General features: G+C 43.6%; 3 protein-coding genes across 5 annotated transcripts in view; all 3 read right to left on the bottom strand.

Annotated features, from left to right (window-relative positions):
- LOC139450107 (glycine receptor subunit alpha-2-like) overlaps positions 1-19,861 on the bottom strand; it is a 77,855-nt gene that overhangs the window by 29,868 nt on the left and 28,126 nt on the right. The window contains exon 1 of one of the 3 annotated variants that reach the window (XM_071231758.1): positions 1,113-1,133. The exons of the other annotated variants lie outside the window; for them this stretch is intronic. The gene's annotated coding sequence lies outside the window, so the exon portion shown is untranslated. Of the gene's footprint in view, positions 1-1,112; positions 1,134-19,861 lie in introns of those variants that run through there. 3 annotated transcript variants of the gene reach the window in all.
- LOC139451004 (variant surface antigen A-like) lies at positions 15,987-16,676 on the bottom strand. Its single transcript, XM_071232823.1, has one exon. The coding sequence runs from the start codon at positions 16,674-16,676 to the stop codon at positions 15,987-15,989; it is 690 nt and encodes a 229-aa protein (XP_071088924.1).
- LOC139451003 (uncharacterized) lies at positions 17,158-18,036 on the bottom strand. Its single transcript, XM_071232821.1, has one exon. It carries the CDS (start codon positions 18,034-18,036, stop codon positions 17,158-17,160), a length of 879 nt encoding a protein of 292 aa, XP_071088922.1.

Genomic DNA, 19,861 nt, shown 5'->3' with positions numbered 1-19,861 from the left:
ATTATTGCTGCTGAAGTTAAAACTTTGATGAGTTATCTGCCCTTAGCCATTGGGCCTATGGCCTTGGGTTTTTGCTGGTATCTGCGTCCTGTTGGTGCCGATGTTTTGAAGCCATTCTGGCTGCTGGTTGTTTTTGTAGGTCTGGTACAAAAAACGGCGGAATAATAATAATAAACACAACGATTACAATAGGGCTCTTAGCCTTTCAGGCTTGGAGACCTAATAATATCCAGCAAACGCCAGGTCACCCTGACACACGTTGACACTCATCAGTTGTGATTAACTTGTGTAATATAATGACAAAAACCCTGAAAACTCTTAGATTTTGAAGATGACATATTAGCTTGGTTGTTAAATAGCAGTCTCGCGTATGCCACAGAGATGTAAGTGGTTTGAAGGATGCTTCAACGGGACAAGTTTCCAAATATGCACTTTAGTATGACAGGAAAATTAGGGTCCTAATTGTGTAGTGTTATCATATACGGCAGCCAAACCAAGAAATCCATATTCACCAAACAGGTTGGAATATCATTACTGTAGCTGTTACACACAGAAGTTATGTTGAGCTGATGGAAATATTATGGCTGATTTAATGCTTGCAGTGTGCAGGTGTTACTGTTTACAAATCAAGGTATATCAGGGTAACAGAAGAGTATACAGAGCAAACTTCTGCCAAAAGTGTAAATTGGTAAACCACTCATATCATGTGATCGTTCGTTAAATTGCATTAGTTAGTATGGGTTCAGCACATTAATGATACTATGAATTACACGTGAATGAAACACATTTACATGAATAAACCAAAGTAGATGACAAACAGTAGTACAGCAGTTATTTACTGTAAATAGCAGAACTGTGAATTATCGAGGTGGGAATAATCATGTACGTGCTATGGGATGACATCCATCGAAGAATGGGATCAACATGTTTGTATGTATTATAAGATGCACTCAACTGCAAAATCATATTATGCGCCTCAAAATATTTTAAGATGTAACATACAAAACAAAATAATTTTAAACTTATCATAAACAGAATAAACCATTCTGGTACTGATTGTTGCCATACTGTCTGTAAGTTTCTGACGCCGCTACTGATGACTTCCAGCTTACCTTACTAGCGAGGAGAGGATTACACTCCCGACCCCACCACTACCGGCCTGTAAACACAGATGCACTAACGGGGCTTGTAGCAGTACGCATAATACTGTAGCTTCTCAAAGTGACGATGTATCCTGTACAGTGTAAGCGATAACATCTGTTACTCTGATAAGCTGCTACATACTTCATTATACTCGCTGCTTGTTGTCCACTGAACCACACTTGACTCGCAGATATTGATTTTAAAGGGCTTATATAGAATTATGAACATTTAATGAATTATAGGAAACTCTGAAACTCCCGTCTAGTAATGGTCTTCCCTTGTTCAAGTCAGTATTACCTTATTACACCTGTATAGTAGGGGCCACCGGCAGCCAAATTATGACTATCTGTCATCAACTTCAATACGTCATCCTTTTCTTGCTACTATCGTTGCCATAAACTATAAGCAACAACCCTGTTAGGGGACAACCTGGCATTACCAAAAACAAGCAGCAGAAAGGACTAAGCTCGCCATCAACTATGCAGGTAGGACTCAGACTTCCATCAACAATCCAGGTAGGATCCACCTGCCATCAACTATCCAGGTAGGACTGAGACTGCCATCAACTATCAAGGTAGGACTCAGCTTGCCATCAACAATGCAGGTAGGAATCAACCTGCCACCTACTATTCAGGTAGGACTCAGACTTCCATCAACTATCCAGGTAGGATCCACTTGCCATCAACTATCCAGGTAGGACTCAGCTTGCCATCAACAATGCCGGTAGGAATCAACCTGCCACCTACTATTCAGGTAGGACTCAGACTTCCATCAACTATCCAGGTAGGATCCACCTGCAATCAACTATCAAGGTAGAACTCAGACTGCCATCAACTATCCAGGTAGGACTCAGCTTGCCATCAACTATCCAGGTAGGATCCAACGGCCATCAACTATCCAGGTAGGACTCAGACTGCCATCAACTATCCAGGTAGGATCCACCTGCCCTCAACTATCCAGGTTAGATTCCACCTGATATCAGACGAGATCTATCTCGATTATTTTGAATATCATTTCGTACAATTGATTAATTACGTTGTTGTGTACAATAAGGAAGAAGTTATTTTTGAATAATAAATCAATAGCCAAAGAACTCAAATGACCCTTGAACGATATTTGAACCAGAATATGACACCACCAAGGTATAAATAGAGCGGTAGAACTGATGCACTCTGCACTGCCATCACAGAAGATGCTAATTACACGTTGAATCAGATGGGAGCAGAACACTCTGGCCCATCATCCCGACTTCTCTGATATATGGAATCACAGGGGAATAACGTTGTTAGATGGTAATCAATACCACAGCGGTAGATTTACACAGACTTTAACGAAAGACATCAACTGCTGATATGTGTCAGTCAGGGAACATAGACAACTAGCTAGGCTATGGACATACGCATATGTTTCCTTATGACGTGGACAAGTAAATGTATACGTGTGTCAGATCCACGAGTTACCCACAAGGTTCTCACCTATTTGAAACAGGAGAAACACTCCCTAGCAGTGGACCTACTAGGCCGTACACTGTTAGACACCAGCTGTCTCCAACAACATAACGTTTGAAGTCAGAAGACTCGTATTGGTTAAAAGTGAAAGCAACTCTCTAACGCTCTAACGCTTGTAAATGTGCGTTGTTGACAAGTGTGCTTGCATTATGAGTATGTGTGGAATACCTCCCCAGCAGACAATACTTGTTCATGAGAGGAGACAGAATGGTGACTTGGTCGATGTGTGTGCTTGCGTCCCGAAGGAATGGATCGTTGCTCATAATATCACTGGGTTATCTGGTCGAGACTCGACTTAGTCCTCCGTCCTAAAGCTGGAATATTGGCGTTAGCCAACAAACAAGTGTCATGAGACGGTATTTTACAGCCACTTCTTATACTAATGCAATACACATCTACACATACCTACAGTATATGATACACTTCGCCTTACTTGCTTCAGTAATATAGGGATATGTTTAAGGGGTAAGTTAGTGCCATAGAAGATATTTGCATCCATTCCAAGAACATGATAGTCAGTCCATTCTCACTCCTGAAATGATGGTCATGGCACAAAACCGCAGGAAAAATGAAACGCCCTAAAATGTAAACATTTGCTTTCGCAAAGTAATCTTCAGGCTCTGAATACGCTGACAATAGGAATTACCTCATGTGCCTCATACGAGAAACAATTAAATGCTATACATACTAAGGGTAATAGGGTTCAAATGACGTAGGTTCCTAGCCAACATCAGAAGCATCAAGTCACATAAATACAGTAGTATACACCACCTTACAGTATCACACACCACAGTACATTATCACACACAACAGTTCAGTATCACACACCACAGTACAGTATCACACACCACAGTACAGTATCACACACTATAGTGCAGTATCACACACCACCTTACAGCATCACACACCACAGTACAGTATCACACACCACAGTACAGTATCACACACCACAGTACAGTATCATACACCACCTTTCAGTATCACACACCACAGTACAGTATCACACACCACAGTACAGTATCACACATCAGAGTACAGTACCACACACCACCTTTCAGTATCACACACCACAGTACAGTATCACACACCACAGTACAGTATCACACACTAAAGTGCAGTATCACACACCACCTTACAGTATCACATACCACAGTACAGTATCACACACAACAGTTCAGTATCACACACCATAGTACAGTATCACACACTAAAGTGCAGTATCACACACCACCTTACAGTATCACACACCACAGTACAGTATCACACACCACAGTACAGTATCACACACCACCTTTCAGTATCACACACCATAGTACAGTATCACACACTAAAGTGCAGTATCACACACCACCTTACAGTATCACATACCACAGTACAGTATCACACACCACCTTACAGTATCACACACCACAGTACAGTATCACACACCACCTTTCAGTATCACACACCACAGTACAGTATCACACACCACAGTACAGTATCACACACCACAGTACAGTATCACACACCACCTTTCAGTATCACACACCACCTTACAGTATCACACACCACAGTACAGTATCACACACCACCTTACAGTATCACACACCACAGTACAGTATCACACCACAGTACAGTATCACACACCACAGTACAGTATCACACACCACAGTACAGTATCACACCACAGTACAGTATCACACACCACAGTACAGTTTCACACACCACAGTACAGTATCACACACCACCTTTCAGTATCACACACCACAGTACAGTATCACACACCACAGTACAGTATCACACACCACAGTACAGTATCACACACCACAGTACAGTATTACACACCACAGTACATTATCACACACAACAGTTCAGTATCACACACCACAGTACAGTATCACACACCACAGTACAGTATTACACACCACAGTACAGTATCACACACCACCTTTCAGTATCACACACCACAGTACAGTATCACATACCACAGTACAGTATCACACACCACAGTACAGTATCACATACCACAGTACAGTGTCACACACCACAGTACAGTATCACACCACAGTACGTTAGCACATGCCGCTTTTCTCCAAAAAGCAACCTCTGACGGCCCAGATGCAAGTACATGGCAACATCTTTCTGACAAATGCGCAATCATTCAGAACTAAATACATAGCCAGTCAACAGACTGGTTTTTCAGTTGTATGTTACAGAAAGTAGTTCAGTATCAGCGATAAGATATCTAATGGCAACGCCCTTAACAAACCCGTTCCCTCAATGGTGCGAGGATGTCGAGAAACAGCACTTACCCTCATGCATTTCCTTCTCGCTTTACGGTAAGGAAATAACTACAATAGTAATAGCGCCTACAGACCAGAATCACATGAAATGTTCCAACATTGTATGACATTGTATCAGTCTACTCAGTCTAGTGTACCACGTCTCTACAATCACTGACCTTCTAGTCGAATTCTGTCCGAACAAAATATCACGCTTCAAGAAACATTCCCACAATTTTTAACGACCCCATGTCATACATGTGAGAAGGTGAAAACACGGATAGTGACCATATAAAGTCCTTACATTCCGCCAGAGGTTGTATTGGGTTACATGTTAGATAATGATATACTCTGTTCTCACAGATGTCCATCGCTTCATGCATCAGTTACCCCTAGAGTGCCACTAACGCTAATAGATCGTATCTAACAGAACGTAATAAGTACCAGTAGCAGATTATAGATACAACGCTGGCTATGGCAAGACGAGTGAAGACATGTGCTTACAACACACACACTTACTGTTTTTACTTTTCACATCCCAACTGTTTAGAGAGATATACGACAAATGCGCCGCCACTGTCGCCCTACTAATACTGTCATTTATCATGATCGTGTTCACCAAGGACAGCTTATTTCTCCCCCCGTCTTCCCCACCTACCACTAGTACTGCCACCACCTGTCACGTGCAGGACTGCCAGGGCAGACAGGAAACAGTTCAGAGTTGTCACAACATGTAATAGATATGTTAATGGATTTACCGAAATGTTACCGATTTATTACCAAGATGTTACCGAGATGTTAGACTCTACAGGTACTGTCCACTCAGCATGATATTACTTCAGCGACGTCATCACACAACTGACCGGTCAGGCAGGTACAAACCAAAGGAGAGGTTTCTGTTGAACAGAGTCAAATATACGTAATGAAGCCGTTAATTTCAAGGGCTTCAGATCCCACTGAACCTATGATATTGCAGCACATACTCGCTCAACTAAAATCTATTAATAGAATAAAAAAAATACTGATTATCTTCTCGCGACTTTTTATTGGCGACATTTCTTTTCCTAGGTGGAATGCTTCAGCAGTTATAGACACACATGATATATAGCTCACGAGGGAAATATAGATGCTCGTGTGAGGTCCCGGAGAGACCGACACATTGCACCTCGCTGGTGTACTGCCCTACCGAGATGTATGTTCGGTGGATACGCTCGCGCGTATACTGTAAACAGTTTGTATGTGATTTCGTTTATTTTGCATTATGCAATGTTCGTGGTACTGGTAAGCCACTTTGAAGTACACAGAGACAGCTGTGCTCTTCCATTACCCATTGAAATGTAACGCAACACAGGCTATAAACTCAATAGTGACATGCTATGCGCAGGTGAAGGCATAACTCTGTCAGCTGACGAACACTTGCACACACTAAGGTACGATGATCTCCCTGAACTGAGATCCTCCCGCTGGCCTTGGTCTGCCATGCTGCCGGAGTACTGGGCCTACTTTCAAAAGCAACGTCCATTGTACGATTCCGACTACATCATAAGGATTTGGAGGAGGAATACGGGTGATTTAATGACGCGAAGTATATGGTATCCACACTCTAGGGGAATCACTAACATCCGAGGCAGCCTTGTCAGTTGAGGGCGAGGACACACACTCTTCCCGACACATTGATTCCAGGTTGTCTGTTGTTACAGCCATCACAGGCAGAAACGCAATGCAGAACAGTGTTGTCACAACGGTGTGTGTGTCAGTAACTAGACATACAGACGCCACACGTTGTTACAAACACACTTGCTGACGGTCGGTGTGTGTATCAGTAACTAGACATACAGTCGCTACACGTTGTTACTAACACACTTGCTGACGGTCGGTGTGTGTATCAGTAACTAGACATACAGTCGCTACACGCTGTTACTAACACACTTGCTGACGGTCGGTGTGTGTATCAGTAACTAGACATACAGTCGCTACACGTTGTTACTAACACACTTGCTGACGGTCGGTGTGTGTGTCAGTAACTAGACATACAGTCGCTACACGTTGTTACAAACACACTTGCTGACGGTCGGTGTGTGTATCAGTAACTAGACATACAGTCGCTACACATTGTTACAAACACACTTGCTGACGGTCGGTGTGTGTATCAGTAACTAGACATACAGTCGCTACACGTTGTTACAAACACACTTGCTGACGGTCGGTGTGTGTATCAGTAACTAGACATACAGTCGCTACACGTTGTTACTAACACACTTGCTGACGGTCGGTGTGTGTATCAGTAACTAGACATACAGTCGCTACACGTTGTTACTAACACACTTGCTGACGGTCGGTGTGTGTCAATAACTAGACATACAGTCGCTATACGTTGTTACAAACACACTTGCTGACGGTCGGTGTGTGTGTCAGTAACTAGACATACAGTCGCTACACGTTATTACAAACACACTTGCTGACGGTCGGTGTGTGTGTGTCAGTAACTAGACATACAGTCGCTACACGTTGTTACAAACACACTTGCTGACGGTCGGTGTGTGTGTGTCAGTAACTAGACATACAGTCGCTACACGTTGTTACAAACACACTTGCTGACGGTCGGTGTGTGTGTATCAGTAACTAGACATACAGTCGCTACACGTTGTTACAAACACACTTGCTGACGGTCGGTGTGTGTGTGTCAGTAACTAGACATACAGTCGCTACACGTTGTTACAAACACACTTGCTGACGGTCGGTGTGTGTGTGTCAATAACTAGACATACAGTCGCTACACGTTGTTACAAACACACTTGCTGACGGTCGGTGTGTGTATCAGTAACTAGACATACAGTCGCTACACGCTGTTACAAACACACTTGCTGACAGTCGGTGTGTGTGTATCAGTAACTAGACATTCAGTCGCTACACGCTGTTACAAACACACTTGCTGACGGTCGGTGTGTGTGTGTCAGTAACTAGACATTCAGTCGCTACACGCTGTTACAAACACACTTGCTGACGGTCGGTGTGTGTGTGTCAATAACTAGACATACAGTCGCCCCACATTGTTACAAACACACTTGCCGACGGTCGGTGTGTGTCATTAACTAGACATACAGTCGCTACACGTTGTTACAAACACACTTGCTGACGGTCGGTGTGTGTGTGTCAATAACTAGACATACAGTCGCCCCACATTGTTACAAACACACTTGCCGACGGTCGGTGTGTGTCAATAACTAGACATACAGTCGCTACACGCTGTTACAAACACACTTGCTGATGGTCGGGGTGTGTGTCAGTAACTAGACATACAGACGCTACACGTTGTTACAAACACACTTGCTGATGGTCGGGGTGTGTGTCAGTAACTAGACATACAGTCGCTACACGCTGTTACAAACACACTTGCTGATGGTCGGGGTGTGTGTCAGTAACTAGACATACAGTCGCCCCACATTGTTACAAACACACTTGCCGACGGTCGGTGTGTGTCAATAACTAGACATACAGTCGCTACACGCTGTTACAAACACACTTGCTGATGGTCGGTGTGTGTGTATCAGTAACTAGACATACAGTCGCTACACGCTGTTACAAACACACTTGCTGATGGTCGGTGTGTGTGTATCAGTAACTAGACATACAGTCGCTACACGTTGTTACAAACACACTTGCTGATGATCGGGGTGTGTGTCAGTAACTAGACATACAGTCGCTACACGCTGTTACAAACACACTTGCTGATGGTCGGTGTGTGTGTATCAGTAACTAGACATACAGTCGCTACACGCTGTTACAAACACACTTGCTGATGATCGGGGTGTGTGTCAGTAACTAGACATACAGTCGCTACACATTGTTACAAACACACTTGCTGATGATCGGGGTGTGTGTCAGTAACTAGACATACAGTCGCTACACGTTGTTACAAACACACTTGCTGATGGTCGGGGAGTGTGTCAGTAACTAGACATACAGTCGCTACACTTTGTTTCAAACACACTTGCTGACGGTCGGTGTGTGTGTGTCAATAACTAGACATACAGTCGCCCCACATAGCCGTTTTATAGTCCGCCTACTGTGTTACCTCGTGCGGCCTATAGCGTGCAAAGTTGACCAGCCTACTGTGCTACCTCGTGCCGCCTATTGCGTGCAAAGTTGACCAGCCTACTGTGCTACCTCGTGCCGCCTATAGCGTGCAAACTTGACCAGCCTACTGTGCTACCTCGTACCGCCTATAGCGTGCAAACTTGACCAGCCTACTGTGCTACCTCGTGCCGCCTATAGCGTGCAAACTTGACCAGCCTACTGTGCTACCTCGTGCCGCCTATAGCGTGCAAACTTGACCAGCCTACTGTGCTACCTCGTGCCGCCTATAGCGTGCAAAGTTGACCAGCCTACTGTGCTACCTCGTGCCGCCTATTGCGTGTAAACTTGACCAGCCTATTGTGCGACTTCGTGCCGCCAAATATTGACCAGCCTACTGTGCTACCTCGTGCCGCCTATACCGTGTAAACGTGACCAGCCTACTGTTACCTCGTGCAGTCTATAGCGTCATACATAGCCCCACCTACTAAGCTACCCCGTGCAGCATACTATATAGAGGTTATCACGCGAGTGTGTTTGGGGATGGTAAATATCCTGCAATTGGAATAAACATTGTATTTAGCGAGCCTTGGCGAGCTAAATACATAGTGTTTATTCCTAATACAGGATACTTACCATCCCCAAACACACAAGCGTGATAACCTCTTTATCATATAATGTCATTCTTTAATTCTGTGCTTCAAAATCGCTTTCCCTCACTCACAAACATTACCGAAACATTGCGAGTTTTCCTGGAATGCGCGCATTAATATTCATTACGTCACAGGGATAGTGATGTGTCAGTCGGACAGTGACCGTAGCCAATATAGTTCCAACTAAAATCTGTTTTTTTATACAGTGGCGAAGCAACATATACGCAAAGCAACAATGGTTTTTACTTGCATTTCGCGGCAAGCCATCAGTCTGTCCGCTAGAGTAACTGCCCTTTGTCAATGGGAAGCTACTCTAACCCTAGTTTTTGAGACTTCATGGCCACGTTCAGACGTTGTTGACAGTCGGCCTGTCCAGTCAAAACGTGAAGAAGTGCAATCAGATGTACACACAGCGACAAAAAGAAACAAGGTTACAATTCAAACATATTTCGACCAAATCCAACTATTTTAATTTGTGGAGGTTTCCAGCCGCAGAGGACTACAAGCACAGATATGGCTATTGATCCCGCTTGGCTAGGCTTCGTACCCTCGCAAAATTGTTTCGAAATTTATATCTCCAAAGTTGCCTAAACTTATAAAATGCCTTAGCCACGTCACAGCTAGACACTGATTTTAAGTATATCAGACTGTTCATTTGATAATGATAAAAGTTATCTCGGTAGTTGATCCAGATTCCCGATGGTTAATTCTGATTCGATTGCCGAATGACGAGGGCGTCGCCATGTTTGTTTATAAAAAGTGAAAGTAGTCCTACTTGACCTTTGATATTTGCATCTCTATCCGCATATGACCCCAGCGGATATCGTTTTTATCCGTTGGCTTTATCCTGCCGAGAAACCTACCCATTATATGATAAAGCTTGTTACCTAAACCCGCCTACTGTGTTACCGCGTGCCGCCTATAGCGTGTTACTTAGCCCCGCCTACTGTGTTACCACGTGCAGCCTATAGCGTGTTACCTAGCTCCGCCTACTGTGTTACGTCGAGCAGTTTATAGCGTGTTACCAAGTCCGGCCTATCTGTTAGATAAATTAAACTGACAGTTTGATGGGGAAATATCGTAGAGTAAACAACTCTCACATATATCGTTGCATTGTATACAAGTGATAAATTCACTAAAGTACTTAATATAAGAGGTAAACTATATACACATACACGCCCCAGATACATACACGCTTCTTTACCGTGTGTACATACACGCCCCAGATATTGACATGGTTGAGAGTTATTTACCGTGTACACATACACGCCCCAGATAATCACATGGTTTACAGTTGTTTACCGTGTGTACATACACGCCCCAGATAATCACATGGTTTACAGTTGTTTACCGTGTACACATACACGCTCCAGATAATGACATGGTTTACAGTTGTTTACCGTGTACACATACACGCCCCAGATAATGACCTGGTTTACAGTTGTTTACCGTGTGCACATTCACGCCCCAGATAATCACATGGTTTACAGTTGTTTACCGTGTGTACATACACGCCCCAGATAATGATATGGTTTACAGTTGTTTACCGTGTACACATACACGCTACCGATAATGACATGGTTTACAGTTGTTTACCGTGTGTACATACACGCCCCAGATAATGATATGGTTTACAGTTGTTTACCGTGTGCACATACACGCCCCCGATAATGACCTGGTTTACAGTTGTTTACCGTGTGTACATACACGCCCCAGATAATGACCTGGTTTACAGTTCTTTACCGTGTGCACATACACGCCCCAGATAATGACCTGGTTTACAGTTGTTTACCGTGTGCACATTCACGCCCCAGATAATGACCTGGTTTACAGTTGTTTACCGTGTGTACATACACGCCCCAGATAATGACCTGGTTTACAGTTGTTTACCGTGTGCACATACACGCCCCAGATAATGACCTGGTTTACAGTTCTTTACCGTGTGCACATACACGCCCCAGATAATGACCTGGTTTACAGTTGTTTACCGTGTACACATACACGCCCCAGATAATGACCTGGTTTACAGTTGTTTACCGTGTGCACATTCACGCCCCAGATAATCACATGGTTTACAGTTGTTTACCGTGTGTACATACACGCCCCAGATAATGATATGGTTTACAGTTGTTTACCGTGTACACATACACGCTCCCGATAATGACATGGTTTACAGTTGTTTACCGTGTGCACATACACGCCCCAGATAATGATATGGTTTACAGTTGTTTACCGTGTGCACATACACGCCCCCGATAATGACATGGTTTACAGTTGTTTACCGTGTGTACATACACGCCCCAGATAATGACCTGGTTTACAGTTGTTTACCGTGTGCACATACACGCCCCAGATAATGACCTGGTTTACAGTTGTTTACCGTGTGCACATTCACGCCCCAGATAATGACCTGGTTTACAGTTGTTTACCGTGTGTACATACACGCCCCAGATAATGATACGGTTTTCAGTTGTTTACCGTGTGCACATACACGCCCCAGATAATGACCTGGTTTACAGTTCTTTACCGTGTGCTCATACACGCCCCAGATAATGACCTGGTTTACAGTTCTTTACCGTGTGCACATACACGCCCCAGATAATGACCTGGTTAACAGTTCTTTACCGTGTGCACATACACGCTCCCCATAATGACCTGGTTTACAGTTGTTTACCGTGTGCACATACACGCCCCAGATAATGACCTGGTTTACAGTTCTTTACCGTGTGTACATACACGCCCCAGATAATCACATGGTTTACAGTTGTTTTACCGTGTGTACATACACGCCCCCGATAATGACATGGTTTACAGTTGTTAACCAAGTGCACATACACGCTCCCGATAATGACATGGTTTACAGTTGTTTACCGTGTGCACATACATGCCCCAGATAATGACCTGGTTTACAGTTTTTTACCGTGTGTACATACACGCCCCAGATAATGACATGGTTTACAGTTGTTTTACCGTGTGTACATACACGCCCCAGATAATGACATGGTTAACAGTTGTTTACCGTGTGCACATACACGCTCCCGATAATGACATGGTTTACAGTTGTTTACCGTGTGCACATACACGCCCCAGATAATCACATGGTTTACAGTTGTTTACCGTGTGTACATACACGCCCCAGATAATGACATGGTTTACAGTTGTTTTACCGTGTGTACATACACGCCCCAGATAATGACCTGGTTTACAGTTGTTTACCGTGTGTACATACACGCCCCTGATAATGACATGGTTTACAGTTGTTTTTACCGTGTGTACATACACGCTACCGATAATGAACACATACACGCCCCCGATAATGTACACATACATTCCCCCGATAATGTACACATACACGCCCCTGATAATGTACACATACACTCCCCCGACAATGTACACATACACGCTCCCGATAATGTACACATACACGTCCCCGATAATGTACACATACACGCCCCCGATAATGTACACATACACGCCCCAGATAATGACATGTTTTACAGTTGTTTTACCTTGTGCACATACACACCCCCGATAATGACATGGTTTACAGTTGTTTTTACCGTGTGTACATACACGCTCCCGATAATGTACACATACACGCCCCCGATAATGTACACATGCACGCCCCCGATAATGTACACATACACGCCCCCGATAATGTACACATACACGCCCCCGATAATGTACACATACACGCTCCCGATAATGTACATATACAACCCCCCAATAATGTACACATACACGCCCCGATAATGTACACATACACGCCCCCGATAATGTACACATACACGCCCCCGATAACGTACACATACACGCTCCCGATAATGTTCACATACACGCCCCCGATAACGTACACATACACGCTCCCGATAATGTTCACATACACGCCCCCGATAATGTACACATACACGGCCCCGATAATGTTCACATACACGCCCCCGATAATGTTCACATACACGCCCCCGATAATGTTCACATACACGCCCCCGATAACGTACACATACACGCTCCCGATAATGTTCACATACACGCCCCCGATAATGTACACATACACTCCCCCGATAATGTACACATACACGCCCCCGATAATGTACACATACACGGCCCCGATAATGTTCACATACACGCCCCCGATAATGTTCACATACACGCCCCCGATAATGTTCACATACACGCCCCCGATAATGTACACATACACGGCCCCGATAATGTTTACATACACGCCCCCGATAATGTTCACATACACGCCCCCGATAATGTACACATACACGCTCCCGATAATGTACACATACACGCTCCCGATAATGTACACATACACGGCCCCGATAATGTACACATACACGCTCCCGATAATGTACACATACACGCTCCCGATAATGTACACATACACGCCCCTGATAATGTACACATACACGCTCCCGATAATGTTCACATACACGCTCCCGATAATGTACACATACACGCTCCCGATAATGTACACATACACGCTCCAGATAATGTACACATACACTCCCCCGATAATGTACACATACACGCCCCCGATAATGTACACATACACGCCCCTGATAATGTACACATACACTCCCCCGATAATGTACACATACACGCTCCAGATAATGTACACATACACGCCCCTGATAATGTACACATACACGCTCCCGATAATGTACACATACACGCCCCTGATAATGTACCCATACACTCCCCCGATAATGTACACATACACGCCCCCGATAATGTACACATACACGCCCCCGATAATGTACACATACACGCTCCCGATAATGTACACATACACGCTCCCGATAATGTACACATACACGCCCCCGATAATGTACACATACACGCTCCCGATAATGTACACATACAAGCTCCCGATAATGTACACATACACACCCCAGATAATGACATGGTCTACAGTTGTTTACGTGTGCACATACACGCATAAGATAATGAATGACATGGTTTATAGTTGTTTACCGTGTGCACATGCACGCTGCCGATAATCACATGGTTTACAGTTGTTTACATACATACATGTTCACGATAATGACATGGTTTACAGTTGTTTTAACTGTGTGCACACACGCTCCCGATAATGACATGGTTTACAGTTGTGTGTACATACATGCTCCCGATAATGACATAGTTTACAGTTGTGTGTACATACATGCTCCCGATAATGACATAGTTTACAGTTGTGTGTACATACATGCTCCCGATAATGACATGGTTTACAGTTGTGTGTACATACATGCTCCCGATAATGACATAGTTTACAGTTGTGTGTACATACATGCTCCCGATAATGACATGGTTTACAGTTGTGTGTGTGTAGAAACACGCTCCAGATAATGACATGGTTTACAGTTGTGTGTACACACATGCTTCCGATAATGACATGGTTTATAGTTGTGTGTACATAAACGCTTCCGATAATGCCATGGTTTACAGCTGTGTTTACAGTTTGTTGTGGGTACATATAACGTGGCGTTTTGGGCAGGAGGTGATGGTGGAGGAACAGACAAGAAGTCGAGTATTCCGTGTTATTATATGCTATCTGATGACCTCCACGTTACGAGCTCCATGATGGCGTACCCCGGTATTGGGTTATCAGGGAAGTTTTCATATTTCAAAACATGATGGAAAGAGACATTAACGTTAACCTAATTTACCGCAAGCATGTTAGATAAAATGAAATGATCTGGTTGATGAGTTTTCCATTTTTATCCTACACCTGTTAAATGTAGCTCATCGCGTATGTTGATGTCAGATTGACCCAGTGTTTAGCGAAATGAAAGGGATGTCACGTGCCATTGCAACAGTGCACTCTTCATGGTTACTAATGTACAGTCTAATCTGAAGCTTTCATCTGAAGGTTTCCTCCTTGTGTTGTTTTCCCTTGTGTTCCCCCACCCCACCCCTTTTTTGTTGTTTTTCCCTTGTTGTCTTGTGTCCCTCGATTGTCTCCTATTCCCCTTGTTGTCTAGCTATCACCTCCTCCCCTCCGTTGTGTTGTTTCCCCCTTCTTGTCTTGTTTCCTTCTTTCGTCTTTCTTCCCCCATGTTCTGTTGTTTTCCCCTTGTTGTGTTGTTTCCCCATGTTGTGTTGCTTCTCCTTGTTGTGTTGCTTCCCCATGTTGTGTTGTTTCCCCATGTTCTGTTGCTTTCCCCTTGTTGTGTTTCTCCCCCTAGTTGTGTTGTTTCCCCATGTTGTGTTGCTTCCCCTTGTTGTGTTGCTTCCCCTTGTTGTGTTTCATCCCCATGTTCTGTTGCTTTCCCCTTGTTGTGTTTCTCTCCCCTTGTTGTGTTGCTTCTCCTTGTTGTGTTGCTTCCCCTTGTTGTGTTTCATCCCCATGTTCTGTTGCTTTCCCCTTGTTGTGTTTCTCTCCCCTTGTTGTGTTGCTTCCCCATGTTGTGTTGCGTTGCTTCCCCATGTTGTGTTGCTTTCCCCTTGTTGTGTTGCTTCCCCATGTTGTGTTCCTCTTTGTTGTGTTGCTTTCCCCATGTTGTGTTGCTCCCCCTTGTTGTGTTGCTTCCCTTGTTGTGTTGCTTCCCTTGTTGTGTTGCTCCCCCTAGTTGTGTTGCTTCCCCATGTTGTGTTGCTTCCCTTGTTGTGTTGCTTCCCCATGTTGTGTTGCTTCCCTTGTTGTGTTGCTTCTCCTTGTTGTGTTGCTTCCCCATGTTGTGTTGCGTTGCTTCCCCATGTTGTGTTGCTTTCCCCTTGTTGTGTTGCTTCCCCTTGTTGTGTTGCTTCCCCTTGTTGTGTTTCTCTCTCCTTGTTGTGCTGCTTCCCCTTGTTGTGTTGCTCCCCCTAGTTGTGTTGCTTCCCCTTGTTGTGTTGCTCCCCCTTGTTGTGTTGCTCCCCCTTGTTGTGTTGCTTCCCTTGTTGTGTTGCTTCCCTTGTTGTGTTTCATCCCCATGTTCTGTTGCTTTCCCCTTGTTGTGTTTCTCTCCCCTTGTTGTGTTGCTTCTCCTTGTTGTGTTGCTTCCCCATGTTGTGTTGCTTCCCCATGTTGTGTTGCGTTGCTTCCCCATGTTGTGTTGCTTTCCCCTTGTTGTGTTGCTTCCCCTTGTTGTGTTTCATCCCCATGTTCTGTTGCTTTCCCCTTGTTGTGTTTCTCTCCCTTTGTTGTGTTGCTTCTCCTTGTTGTGTTGCTTCCCCATGTTGTGTTGCTTCCCCATGTTGTGTTGTGTTGCTTCCCCATGTTGTGTTGCTTCCCCATGTTGTGTTGCGTTGCTTCCCCATGTTGTGTTGCTTTCCCCTTGTTGTGTTGCTTCCCCTTGTTGTGTTGCTTCCCCTTGTTGTGTTTCTCTCTCCTTGTTGTGTTGCTTCCCCTTGTTGTGTTGCTCCCCCTAGTTGTGTTGCTTCCCCTTGTTGTGTTTCATCCCCATGTTCTGTTGCTTTCCCCTTGTTGTGTTTCTCTCCCCTTGTTGTGTTGCTTCCCCATGTTGTGTTGCGTTGCTTCCCCATGTTGTGATGCTTTCCCCTTGTTGTGTTGCTTCCCCTTGTTGTGTTTCATCCCCATGTTCTGTTGCTTTCCCCTTGTTGTGTTTCTCTCCCCTTGTTGTGTTGCTTCTCCTTGTTGTGTTGCTTCCCCATGTTGTGTTGCTTCCCCATGTTGTGTTGCGTTGCTTCCCCTTGTTGTGTTGCTTTCCCCTTGTTGTGTTGCTTCCCTTGTTGTGTTGCTTCCCCTTGTTGTGTTTCTCTCTCCTTGTTGTGTTGCTTCCCTTGTTGTGTTGCTTCTCTTTGTTGTGTTGCTTTCCCCATGTTGTGTTGCTCCCCCTTGTTGTGTTGCTTCCCTTGTTGTGTTGCTTCCCTTGTTGTGTTGCTCCCCCTAGTTGTGTTGCTTCCCCATGTTGTGTTGCTTCCCCTTGTTGTGTTGCTTCCCCATGTTGTGTTGCTTCCCTTGTTGTGTTGCTTCTCCTTGTTGTGTTGCTTCCCCATGTTGTGTTGCTTCCCCATGTTGTGTTGCGTTGCTTCCCCATGTTGTGTTGCTTTCCCCTTGTTGTGTTGCTTCCCCTTGTTGTGTTGCTTCCCCTTGTTGTGTTTCTCTCTCCTTGTTGTGCTGCTTCCCCTTGTTGTGTTGCTCCCCCTAGTTGTGTTGCTTCCCCTTGTTGTGTTGCTTCCCCTTGTTGTGTTCCTCCCCCTAGTTGTGTTGCTTCCCCATGTTGTGTTGCTTCCCCTTGTTGTGTTGCTTCCCCATGTTGTGTTGCTTCCCTTGTTGTGTTGCTTCCCTTGTTGTGTTGCTTCCCTTGTTGTGTTGCTTCCCTTGTTGTGTTGCTTCCCCATGTTGTGTTGCTTCCCTTGTTGTGTTGCTTCCCTTGTTGTGTTGCTTCCCCTTGTTGTGTTGCTTCCCCTTGTTGTGTTGCTTCCCTTGTTGTGTTGCTTCCCCATGTTGTGTTGCTTCCCTTGTTGTGTTGCTTCCCCTTGTTGTGTTGCTTCCCTTGTTGTGTTGCTTTCCCTTGTTGTGTTGGTTCCTTATTGTTTTTGTTTTTTTACCCATTGTTGTGTTGCTTCCCCTTTTTTTGTTGCTTCCCTCTTGTTGTGTTTTTTTCCCCTTGTTCTCCCGTTTCCCCATTGTTGTACAATTAATTAATATCCCCTAATTGATAATGTCAACCCAATCTAGTGTTTATCCGTGGAGACACCTGCCACATGACAAATATCCACTAATTGATGATGTCAACCCCATCTAGTGTTTATCCGTGGAGACACCTGCTACATAACAAATATCCACTAATTGATGATGTCAACCCCATCTAGTGTTTATCCGTGGAGACACCTGCCACATGACAAATATCCCCTAATTGATGATGTCAGCCCCATCTAGTGTTTATCCGTGGAGACACCTGCCACATGACAAATATCCCCAAATTGATAATGCCAACCCCATCTAGTGTTTATCCGTGGAGACACCTGCTACATAACAAATATCCACTAATTGATGATGTCAACCCCATCTAGTGTTTATCCGTGGAGACACCTGCTACATAACAAATATCCCCTAATTGATGTCAACCCGTAACAGTAATTGTTAATATAAGATTGGTTTAAAAACCCGACAGTTTAAAAAAATATTTTGCTGAAAAAACCCAAGCAAAGTTGAAAAATGTAAATACATAATGAAAAACGGGGCATCTATGTAGGAACACTCGTTTATAACTGCAGGCCTCTGTAATTTTTTGTCAGGATCACGACAACGTATTGTCTTCTCGCGTAACCATAAAAGTTTTGACATATATCTTGATATTGAAACCACATACTTCTGTCACAAATGAAGAAATGAAGAAATCGTACACCAAAAGTACAGTAATAGCTGTATAGATGTCCCTGTTTTTACAGTAATTTGGCTTTGAGTTCACAACGTTCATGTTCACCTTTGTTCACGTTGTGTTTGACAAGTTCTGTTTTACATCCCTGACGTTGTATATATCAATCAACAATGTCTAGATTCAGTGGTATTAATGAGAGTCAGATATTGATTTAGTACGGTAACATTTCTTCCGCCATTTCGATATAACGTACAATTACATTTTGACGATGTGAAAATGTCTTGGCGAGTTTTAAAGCCAAATAGGTATATTTTAACTTGACAAGACACACGCCTTGTTCACCTCAATTATATATCAATCAAACACTCATAAAATAAATCGTAACAGGCAAATATATTTTTCAAATCGTATGTATTTATTATAAATGTGTGGTTGATTAAGTAAGTTTATGCCTTAATACAAACCAATAATATAAGCATTTTTATATTAATATTAACACGATTATGTTGCATCGACAGGCACCTATGAACTGTCAATCAAACGATCATAAACAGTTATGAAACAAACAATAAATATTTATTTAACAGTAAACATATTATTAAAACTTGTTATATATACTTGTAATATATTTTGTTTTGTTTAAAAATTAATCAAATGGGTTTTTTTATATTATAAATCCTGTTTACATGAAATTGCAGCATGAATACTACACAATTCTCCATAAACGCGCACATGAAAAGATGCATACAAAATAGATATAAAGTGAAGGATTCACACAAGATGGTTGTCTGTGTCTGATGTCAACAGTTTTTCGAACAAGCAGTGGACAGTCAAACGTTTCATAATAAGTGTGGCATGTCATATGGTACATGTAGCTTACGGTAATAGATAGCACACGGCACAATGTATTCCGTGAACTTATATTTTAATGATATTCAATTATACAT

The sequence above is a fragment of the Haliotis cracherodii genome, unplaced genomic scaffold (assembly GCF_022045235.1).
Source record: "Haliotis cracherodii isolate W230 unplaced genomic scaffold, xgHalCrac1.p SCAF_8, whole genome shotgun sequence".
In the NCBI taxonomy this organism is placed as follows: Eukaryota; Metazoa; Mollusca; class Gastropoda; order Lepetellida; family Haliotidae; genus Haliotis; species Haliotis cracherodii.
The sequence above is the reverse complement of the archived record's forward strand: the minus strand, read 5'-3'. Positions and strand labels throughout refer to the sequence as shown.